At 41.3% G+C, this 12001-nt stretch overlaps 1 protein-coding gene across 5 annotated transcripts in view; it reads left to right on the top strand.

Annotated features, from left to right (window-relative positions):
- The window catches only part of EFR3B (EFR3 homolog B), a 1026989-nt gene that overhangs the window by 843249 nt on the left and 171739 nt on the right, over positions 1-12001 (top strand). For all 5 annotated transcript variants that reach the window (XR_014963209.1, XM_085613091.1, XM_085613090.1 and 2 more), the window contains 2 exons: positions 8447-8514; positions 9813-9940. Coding sequence is in view for 4 of the 5 variants with exons in the window: in XM_085613091.1 (XP_085469217.1) it covers positions 8447-8514; positions 9813-9940 (196 nt within the window). In the remaining variant the exon portion in view is untranslated. The remainder of the gene's footprint in view (positions 1-8446; positions 8515-9812; positions 9941-12001) is intronic.

The following is a 12001-nucleotide window of genomic DNA, read 5'->3' on the forward strand; positions in this document are numbered from 1 at the left end:
ATACGTAACCAAAAAGGCGTAAACATGGGTGTAACTAAAATACGTCATTAAACATGATGTCACAAATGGGTGGATCCATAAGAGAATTCTGCAATGTCAGCAGAAATATTTGGCAGAGATGCGTGCGCAGCCGCATGACGTGTGATTGACGTGCAACTAGAGGGTGAAGGGGACTTGACATTTAGCTCTACATGTAGAGACAGAAGTCTGAGGGTTATGTCAACCTAATCCCAAATCATATCTAATATCCTATGTTTAAAGAACTGTGTTATCCAAAAGGAAAGGTCTCTTCGGACGGAATCTATTCTATACTGACTGTTAGTGCGTGTACGGGCGTCTAAGTGTCTACATGAGATGCGAGGGGGCAGGAATCTTCCATGGTAACGGGGCTATGAATTACTTGCACGAGGACAGTGAGGCCTGGCCCTTTGCACGGTAGCTAGAGGAATGTTTACCTAAACTACTAGACAGGAATGCATCGGATGAGGAGCGAAGCAGATAATCTTGAAGGTGAAATACAGTTTTTGGCAGGCAACTGGCTGGATCAGGCACCGTTAGCCGCGCAGGGAGTAGGACAAAGTTCATGGATACAGATGCAGGCTCAGACTGGAGCTTTCAGAGGCAGAAGGCAGGAAAAAGGCTTGATGACGGAATTCAGGGCCTACTCGCCTGAATCTGTAAAATGTGGAAAGTGAACCACATAAAGTCGGTGGCCTTTCATACTTAGGAATGGAGTATCTGACCCATTCATGGCGGATCTGAAAGAGGACATGTTAACGGTGGACGCACATGTATTTGCGTCTTCAAAACTGGAACTGGAGGGAACATACATGTACTTATAGCATGCACATGGAGCCGTTGGGGTCTACGATAGGGGACATAACTGATCACAAAATTCATATTTCCTCAGCTGGGTACTACTTTCTTCATTTCTAATAATTCAATTTTAGTTATAGGCGTGTACACAAACACGCGTGTAAAGTTATTATCTTCACCTCTAATTGGGTGTACTTCGCGTAACGGATTCTGTCTATCTATGTGATACATTTTTCTTCCCATAGTGGGATTTGGAACGTGTTCTGGGTATGCGGAAACTATATACTGGTTTCGAAATTCTAGAATTTCTTTAATCAAATCAGTACCTGACCCTCTCCATTTATCCGTGAGTAGTTCTGTCAATATGTCAGGTAAGGGTCCAGGATCGGAGTGTTGGCTTTTATATAATATAAGGAGGTGTTGAATCATGTATATACTAGCTAAACGCTGTTCGTCTGGGGCAAGATTCAGAAACGTGTGTGCTAGTGCATCATCACTGTATTTGCTGGGACTGTCAGCCCATTGTACTGCTGACCTGGCTAATTCTTGTTCATTCATGGAATTGAGCATATGGTACCCCCTTCGATCTCGGAGTAATTTATCAGCGGCTTGGAATAGGTGTTCAGGGGACCTTGTATTTAACATAGGGGCTTGAAAATGTCTGTTACATTCTGGACGTATCGGACGTATCGGATCATTAAAGCCTCTAGTATTATTATGGGGTCTTCCTCTACCTACGTAAGCTATCGTATCTAATTGTTCTGATTCTTGCTCCTCCTCTCCCTCTGATTCAATTCTGTCTGCTTCTCGTCTTTCTTTATGTATTCGTTCTACTTCCTAGCGGATCTTTCGATACATGGCGATTATACACGCCTGTCTATCATGTTTCTCGTCTGATATGTTCTGACCCCATTTGGCAAGTTTTTGCATGGTATCATGATCTGCCTCAGGCCTGTCTTGGTTCCTGATCACGCAGTTTATGAAAAAACGTAGTAGTTGTCTTTGTACATCCACTTTCTGGTATTCCATAGCTTCGTTAATACTTTCTGGGCCTCGCCCTGTTTGGACAAAGTGATATATATTGTCTAGGTGTTCAACCATTCCTGGTATCGTCATTAAATACAATGTAGCTCGTCGTATACGTAGTGATGATAGTAGCAATCTGTCCTGTTTACCTGGCACTGGATCGTATCTACAATCCACAAGGTGTTCTTTAAACATGTCAGATGTCGCTAGTTGGGGTGTACGTTGGAGTGCTAAATCTCTAAGGGTCTGTTTATTTCGCGGCGGGGTGGCAAACATGTCTGTCGTACCTCTTGTAGCACCATCTGAGGTGCTGGGCAAGAAAGGATTTGTTGGATGTAAGATAGAAATTGTAGATGCGGGAAAAACGGTAGAAACGGACGGACCTGTGGGAATGGGCGTAGGAGTTTGTTGTTGCGGGGATATAGACGGATGATCTTGGCGTTGAGCACCATCGGTGGGCTGTGCGTGTGGCGGAGCATTAGCATATTCAGGAGCTACATCATCTAAATAGGAAGAAAGGAAAATATCTTTTGCTGTTTTGGGATGTGCTTTTATCGGGAGCAATGGGGGTGTCAAGTTTTGCGGTATTTCCGGGGTGGCCTGAGGTAACCCTTCGGCCAAAAGAGGATACATACCATTCATAAGAGTGTTTCGTTGTCTGTCTACTTGTTCTGCTTTTACTCGGGTACCTTCCTCAATTAATAAATTTTCTCGGGTTTTATTCGAGTTCTCCCTACCTTTCTCTTCTTGTCTGAGCGCTTTTTCTGTACGTCTATATGATTCTTTACGCCATAATTCAATGGCATCTTTCTGTGACTGTCTGGCTTTCTTTTTCCATAATTCTTCTTCTACTCTCATGATGCAATCTGCATCCCAGGTCCCAGCTGCGGGCCATCTCTGACTTTCTGGTAAATCTTTGGTGTAGTCCACCCATAAATCAAGAAATAACACGGCATCTAGGCCATGCTTATGATACATAAAGTATCCTGGAGTGTCCCTAGGTGGAATGGGAACAGCTTCTTCGAGTACCCCTTTTCTGGTTTTGATCTGTCTTAGTTTTGAAAAGAGCGGCATTTTTAGACCTTATTATTTGAACACACTTAATACAATAAATACAATAATGAACAATCATTCACACCACAATATGTAGAACGTATTAAAACATTTAACATTTAATGAACGATGATAATTAATAGAAAACTAGTTACTGACATAATACTGACACTAAATAATACTGAATTATATGCAAGACATACTAGATATACTGCTAAACAGTACAGATACACTGCTAAAACAGTGCAGACCGGATTTGTGTACCCAAACCCGTCTTGACCGGCACAACCTATGTGCACGTTTAAATGCCTCCCCGGCAATGGTACTCACCGGGTAGCGCGGAACGGAAGGCCTCGGAACTGAACTGAAACTGGACCGGACTGGACTCAACTCGACTGGACTCGGAACTTCGGAACCTGGTGGGCCTCTGTATACCTCGGATCTTGCTCTCTCAGCTAGGCTCTGGTCGGGATACTTCGCACTTCTCACCGCCTCGTCTGGGTGTTGATCGCAGCCTCAGTCGCCCCCGCTTGGCCAGAGGGAGATACAGGAAATCCTGCAGGTACGCGTTTTTGTCCGTTCAGCTGTGGCAGGAGACCGGGCCTGCAACGCACCTCCGGCGCGTGAGATGAGAAAGTGTCCCTATTCGGGCGCCAATTTATGTGGTAAATATTTCATTACCGGTACTATTTTTTAGGCGGTAAAGTCTAGTAAGAATAACTCAGTAAATATAAGAGGCAGAATCCGTGGTATTAGAGGTTCTAAAAGGCTTTATTCCTCTATAAAGGAATTACAGTTCGAACTGTAGGCTTCAAATTCCATCACCACGAAGGTTCAGGAAGGGAAGGCAATACATTATTGACAAGTAATGATATTTATATGAAAAGTATTACATTAAGACAGATGCAAGAGGCGTAACAGCTGATAATACAGATAATGATACACATACGTAATGAAAAAAGGCGTAAACATAGGCGTAACTAAATACGTCATTAAACATGATGTCACAAGTGGGTGGATCCATAAGAGAATCCTGCAGTGTCAGCAGAAATATTTGGCAGAGATGCGCGCGCAGCCGCATGACGTGTGATTGACGTGTAACTAGAGGGTGAAGGGGAATTGGCATTTAGCTCTACATATGGAGACAGAAGTCTGGGGTGTCAGGACAACCTAGTCCTAAATCATATCTAATATCTTGTGTTTAAGGAACCATATTATCTGTAAGGAAAGGTCTTCTCGGACAGATCCTATTCTATACTGACTGTTAGTGCGTGTACAAGCGTCTATGTGTCTACATGCGATGCGAGGGGGGCAGGAATCTTTCATAGGGCTATGAATTACTTGCAAAAAGACAGCGAGGCCGGGCCCTTTGCTCGGTAGCTGGAAGGATGTTTACCTAAACTACTAGACAGGAATGCATCGGATGAGGAGCGGAGCAGATAATCTTGAAGGTGAAATACAGTTTTTGGCAGGCAACAGGCTGGATCAGGCACCGTTAGTTAGGGAGTAGGACAAAGTTCATGGATACAGATGCAGGTTCGGACTGGAGCTTTCAGAGGCAGAAGGCAGGAAAAGGCTTGATGGCAGAATTCAGGGCCTACTCACCTGAATCTGTAAAATGTGGAAAGTGAACCACATAAAGTCGGTGGCCTTTCATACTTAGGAATGGAATATCTGACCCATTCATGGCGGATCTGAAAGAGGACATGTTGACGGTGGACGCACATGTATTTGCGTCTTCATAACTGGAACTGGAGGGAACATACATGTACTTGTAACATGCACATGGAGCCGTTGGGGTCTACGATAGGGGACATAACTGATCACAAAATTCATATTTCCTCAGTGCCCGCAAAAGAAGATGCGCCGAGACGGAGGAAACCGCCGAGGAAGCAGGCAGTGGAGCAGCCACAGCATGCCCAGAAAGCTCAGAACCTCGGACACCGACTCACGCTGGACACATCACCGTCGGAAGATAGGGCAGGGGGGCTAGCGCCAAGGAGTGTTAAACCCTGCTCACATGATCGACGCCGCGATCGCCATCTTGCCTCCAAAAGAAAACCTGGGACTTCCAATGCCTCTGGAATGTCAGCAGGGCTCATGGCAAAGGAGTTTTTTTGTAGCAATTTAGTTTGACACAGCTTCAGACTTGCCTCCCTGGAGGATTTTGATCTCTATAAAAAAAAAAGAGAAAATCCAAAAGTAGACATCTTGACCGGGTGATGGTGTGAAATTTATCAGCCCCCTGATTGGACTATGACGGCCACAAAATTAGAATTTCTCTCACACTGTGTTTGTCCTCCCAAAAGAAAGTTCCCTATATCCTGACCAGTGGACGTAACACCCTACCAACCCCAGTAGACAAGATACGTATAAATGTGGTGTGATCTTCAAGTGTGAGCTCTTGATAACACTTTCACCCCTACAGATGAATATGATCTTCAAAACTGAAGTCCGCTATTTATTTTTGCTGAAAAGGGCCTTGCCCATGCTCTATTGCCCTAATTAAATTACCATAATCTTTGCAGTGGTCATGTTGAGCCTTGAGCTTTGTAACAGCCAATACACTGGTCTCCCCACTCCATCTCCATCAAAACTGCTTGAATTCAGAACTATGCAGCCACCTTCTGTTTGGTTTGAAATGGCGTGCCCTTGTAACACTAGCACTTACAACCCTTCACTGTCTGCAAGTACAAAAAAAAGCATGCTTCAAGGCACCTTGTCTCATGCACAAGACACTCCATGGCTGTGCACCAAACTGCCTGAAATATATGTGTGTTCCTTACCACCTGACCAGAAGCCTGAGGTATTCCCACTGGCCCTTGTTGTCTCAACTATTCGGGTACAGAAGACACTTCGATTAATCTCTTTAAATTCAAGATTCCTATCTGTGGAATGCTCTTCCACTCCAGCTGAGTCTGTGAAAATTACTACCTCAAAATCAAGAGCTCCTTAAAGACTCACTGATTCCGTACATTAGGATAACCATACCCTTTCCGTGTTAATTCTTCTCTATTTGAAACTTTGCCCTGCCCATTCACATGCTTAAGGCTGACCTGCTTCTTCACAAAAGCACTCCGTACTGAAGCTATTAAGACTTGGTCATCACCTTGGTGGTAATTTTTGAATGGGGCTATCTCTAGACACTGTCCATAGTACCTCAAGGACAGGTGGCTTCCCACTGCCTTTTCTAGCTATATGTTATAAAGCTAATGAAATGCCCTCCTATCTGCACCTCCACTTCGATAGCATTCTGCGTCAACTAATATGTTTTCTAGCAACTATATTACAAAGCTAGTGAAGCTGCCCCATTCATATACCTCTACCCAGTGTTTAATTTGAGCCGGGGCTTTCCTGTGCTAAGCACCGGCACTTAATTGGTTTCCAGTGCTCGGCGCCAACACTTAATTGTCAACACCATACTTAGAACAGTCCACCACATAATGGCACTGCTCATCTAATTTAGAGATGAGCAGAACAACGGTAGTTTAGGAATACAATATACATTAACATTGCTAATACCTGCGTCCTCAACCATTCCTTTAGCTTTGGGGACCTGGAATAATCTGAACTGTCTCATTTACATGCGAGAGAGATGTTTACTAGCTGTTTTGCCAGTGATGACAAGGGTGATGGGTGGTGCAGGCTGCAGTGGCCTCCTGGTGAGAGCCCTGGCACTTAATATTTTACAAATTAAGCACTGCCTCTACCTCCTCAGTGTTATCAGGCCCCAAATGTGTGGTTAGTCCTTTATGAAAACATTACAAAAGATTTTTTTTTTTTTTTTTTTTAAATATGACCCTATTTTTTCTTACTGGCCCTCCTTTCCGTCCTTCTTTACGGACCCATTTGGTACTGATAGAAAAATAGGTTCCTAAGTTTAGTGCCCGAGTTCTGTCCCAAAAGTGGAAGCAAATATACTTTGTAATTGCTTTTGCTTTTCGGGTGCTTATAAAGAACTAGAGTCTTCTCCTCTGCAATTACTTAAAAGTAACTAGTCTGAAGTTTTGAATTAGCTATGAGGTGGAGCCTATGAGCCACTACAGTGACTTTTTTGCTATACACATGAAAAGTCATACCTTCCCTTCTCCCGCTTCGGTTCATCTAACATTTACTTTCCTCCCAAAACTTTGACAGCACCTTTACTTAGGTTGTATTTACTGAGTTACACCATCACTTCCTCATAGTCAATCAACTTTTAAGGTCAGTTTAATTTACTATTAGTTTAACAAAAACATACAATTGTTTAATTTAGGATTAGGTTTCTTATTATTTTAATGAATTGAAAAGTATTCATTGAAATTTAAGAATTCAGGTTAGTGCTAGAATAAAATCATATTAGTTTAAAATAATATTTGAATTTAGAGTAGAGTAAATATTAGAACAATTGAGAACAATATAATGAAATGAAAATGTATTTAATAAAATGTGGACTGGAGTTGACAACAGGGTATGAATGTAGTTTGCAATTGTAATAATTTATTCCAGGGGGGTTGTAAGAAAGAATTGAATACAATGTAAATAATTTGATTTAAATTATTTAAATTGGGTGTTAGACTTTAGTTTATTACATGTTTCATTTAAATAGATTAAAACATGGTGTTAGTACTTGAGTTAAGATTAATCTCATAAAAAAAATATATATTGTTTTAATTTACATTTGTGGTTAGAGTTATGATGTGGTCTCCTATTGTAAATTATTAAATCAATTGGCTTAAGTTTAGATTGTGTTAGCAATAATGAAATTGAAAGTAAATACATTAAAAATAGGATTAAAGAACTGATTATCATTAAAGTTAGGAATAGGTGATGAAGTGAGGGCATAACAAAGTAAAAAGGGCGAAGTAAGGGTAGTTTTAACATTATGAATTGGTGAATGATGTACAAGTAGGAATAAGTGAAGGTTGGGCATTAAACCTGAGGGAAATAAAGATAAAGACATAAAACCATATGTGTAATGGGGCTCTTTGATGCTTGCTTGAGAGAATCTAACCTTATAATTGATGTAGGAGTGAATTGCCGTGTGGAAGAGAAAGTGGAGAAGATAAACTTTATCATAATATAAGAGCCAAACTCCTATAAAGATTAATTTATTTGCTGTAATGCTGTATTAGTGACAGAAGGGAAATGAGCTCATCTGAATCTTTTGATAATTACCCGAATACATTACATGAGTAGACAAAGCTAAATAGAGGCAACTCCCTAGTCACTGTATGAAAAACTGTCTTTTCTTAAGAAAATTATTTGTTTTCATGTCGATGTTTTCAGTAATGTTCAACAACAAAAGTAGCAAAGTGCAGAAACATGAATATGTGTTCAAACATGACTTATTTAATTACTTCTCTATTAAATTAATTTGTTAATTTAATGGGAATGGCAGGGTGTCTAACTGCTGCAACATACTCATACCTTTGTGAGACTTTTTCTACAGAATGTTGGTGAGAAAGTCATTATTTGTTGAATGCTCGTCAGCTTAATTTGCATCATTTAAAATACATATTCTATACTTCCTTTTTTGGAGGTAATTTGCATATTTGCTATCTTTGTCCAGGTAATAGAGGCAAGGCAAAAGCAGGCACCATACCTTCTTCCAGAGGACGTCTTCCTAGAAAAGCCAAGGTAAGACATGCAGACTTGTGTGGTGAGTCTGCCAATGCTTGTGTGACATTTTCAATAAATGTCACACAATGTCACACAATAAAGTTGAGTCTTTTTTCTTATCATAAAGGGGTAGATGCAACCTTCCTTTCGCTGTCATTGCTTCTATACCTCATATTTTATTGTACAAGTAAAAAAGATCCAGACATCGCAAGTGTAATTTCAGTGAAGCAGCACTAACTGATTACACGTTCACAACCAGTCCCACCATTGGAAATTGTCCCCTAATGCCAGACTGTAAAAGATATGGTTGCTTAAAAGCTAACATGCATTTTTTACAAATACAGAATATGCTGTTCCATATGCTCAATGCTTTAGCTGGCTTTGATTTTGTAGGTCAGGATGCTCCATCTTTTTGGTTTCTAATTGTTTTATGAGTGTTTCTCCATTATACAGAAAAGTTAAAATGTTAAGATGTAGAAACTTAACACTGGTCCTTGATACTGCTACCCCTTTGTTAGTCAGAGCCCATAAAAGGTTTATCACACAGCTGTGACTTCATTGTTACTTTTTTACACAGCTGATGTCCAGGTCGGCCATCTCCAGTGGCCAGCTTCCTCCATCATCATCCTTTTGTACAGTCAGTCTCCATTCATCTATTTCCAACCCTCCAGAACTTCCTGGTTCTAAGTTAGTAGCACTTGGCGTTTCAACATATTTCAAAGTCAGTGCACTTCACAATACCCACGTAAAAGTGGTCCTATTCAATAAAATGTCTGTGTTCAGAGAGGTAGTCTCTCCCTACTATAAGCCATACACAATGGTGATGATGCTTCAGTTGACTAGATGGTAATGCAATGTGCTGCTCCACTTCATCTGTGCCTTGCTTTCATAGCATGAATAGGCGCTGGTACCTCTTTGGCATGCTAGGCTGCCCTTTGCAAGAAAGGGACTTGTAGCTTCTCAATGTTTTAATTTACTTTCTTGGCCAAAGCTGCCCCTCCTCCTGCCTATTTTCCCCTTCACAGAGTTGAATCAATTGCCATGATCAATTTCTGTAGACTTTTGCTGTTGCACAGTCAGTCATGAGAAAATGGTTGTCTAAAGCTTTATTTTTCCGATTGTGATCTGTGGTTTTGGAATGTTCTAACTTTAACATATGCTTTAATGTTGAACGTTTACATTCCAAATGCTAATAAAATGTAATTGTAAAAGAATATGATGATGCTTTGCATAAAACATAAAGCCCTTAGAGCTGGTGTTTTTCCTTTTTACTAGACTTGTGATATTACTCTCAGCTATATATTTTATTTCCTAAGGTTACCAAAGAGCGTGGATCACTTGGAGAGGGAAGTCCTGTTCTTGCAGAGTAAAATTAGCGAGGTCCTTGGAGGAAGTGGCTATAACTCTGACCGGCTGAGCACTCCGTATATACCACAACTGACAGGTAATGCATAACACTTGAGAATGACAAACAATTTCTGAGTCAGGCATTGTATGCCCAATACCCATATAATGGCATGGGATGATGATTTTCTTTTTAAAGGGCAGAAATTCTTTCAAACACATGGAGTCCGTTATGACCCTTAGAAAATGTTGCGAAAACGATCAAGGGCATTATAAACAGCAGTAACCTTGTTCTTGGCAGCACTGACCTTTTGGTTGAGTTTGACAGAAGAAATAAATCCTACTCTCATAAACAAAAGGTTATTTTGTAGCAGAATGCAAACCTTAGGAAGGTAGTGCGATCCATAAGGGGATGTTTTTCTTCTCCAGTTGTATGGGAACATTACAGAGAGTTAATGATGGATGATCATAATAACCCTCATTCCTTGTTACTGAGAACCACTATAGGGAGAGTGGGATGGCATAGTATGGTATTATCCCTAACTTGACAATGGAATACTGGAAATCTTGTAGTCTGCCTTACACTTTAGTGCAGGTCAACTTAGTGGACAGAACACCCCTTCCTGTCCTCCCCAGCCTGACAGTTCTGAACTATTATTTTTAAATGGTGTTATGTGACATTGTCTTTGGCATCTCTAGCAGTGTAACACACTAATAAACACTTTATTGGAAACTACTGATACCAAATATGTTATGACACACCTAAAGCATGTAAAACACAAGTAGCTACACAATACTGAGCAGTCATAAATTGTTTTTTTCTGCCAACCAAGAGAATAATTTCTGGACTGTATTGCGCACACAAAGGAGTGCTGCCATTTATTTGTATGTGTTTGTTCTGATCTGTAGTTTATGTAGCAAAAAAACTGTCCCGCACACCTTCTGAGGGAGCTCCTTGCCAAATCCGTGGCAGATATATAGTTGTGAGTGTCCTGCACCACCTCCTAAAACATTTGGAAGCATAGCTCATTGAACGTCTTCTCCAATACAGATCACATTGCAAATTATTTCACTTCAGGATGCAAAATCACTAAGAAAACTTTTAGCTTCCAAATCTAGACAGTCCCTGCAAAGCTCATTCTATACTAAGCAAAAGCACATTGGGAGTGTGCACTCTTAAGGTCACTGCTGTCCCTGCAAAATCTATTCATACGGGCTGAAGGCAACCCTAGACAAAGAATGCTGCTTTTCGAAGAAAGAACGCACAGGGGGAACCACTTTGTTCCTCTGTCAGCTCAGCTGGAGTTCACAGACTTGTGAATAATCATGCCTTGCTGCAGCTCGTTTAACCGCAGGTATCCAGTGTCTTTTTCTAGGTAAATCTATGTGTTGATGGTCAAGGTAGACTATGTTCTACCATAGTGTGCTTTAAAAGAGAAAGCACACCCCTCACCCAGATTATTTCAGACAGGGGCTCTTTGCAACTGACTGCTCTAAGAATTGCATGTCCACCTTTATGGAGAATGATTGCAGCTTCTCGCTGAATATTATCTCAGCAAACCATATGCCTCACCTAGATATATTTAGTAGGATTTCTCAGAAGTGATCACTTCCAACAACTAAACAAAAGATACAAGTTGATACCATAATTAATAGTTCCTCTCACAAAGCCCCTCGCGTCACCGAATCCAAACATCTGCACCTTCTATGGCACCTTCTATGGCTAGAAGCTCACCAACTACTTCTCAAAGGAGCGATAGAGCCGGTACCTCTGTCCCAACGAGGCAAAAGATTCTATTCACGGTTCTTCCTCGTTCGCAAGACGCCCAATGGCGCCCAATTTTAGACCTGAAGGAGGTCAACACCTATCTCATAAAACTCTTGTTTCGGATGGTATCCCTACAGGAAATTTTGTGGCTTCTCAATCCAGGGGATTACATGGCCACTCTGGATCTCGAGGACGCATACTTCCATGTTCCCATCCACCTGGCCCACAGGAGGTTTTTACGCTTTACAGTAGCCAAGAGCCACTTTCAATTCAAAGTCCTGCCTTTCGGACTCAGATCCGTGCCACGGATATTCACGAAGGTCTTGGCCCCAGTTGCAGCGTTTCTCAGAAAACAATCGCTAGAGGTTTTTCCTTATCTAGACGACTGGTTAG

The sequence above is a fragment of the Triturus cristatus genome, chromosome 6 (genome assembly GCF_964204655.1).
Source record: "Triturus cristatus chromosome 6, aTriCri1.1, whole genome shotgun sequence".
Taxonomy (NCBI): domain Eukaryota; kingdom Metazoa; phylum Chordata; class Amphibia; order Caudata; family Salamandridae; genus Triturus; species Triturus cristatus.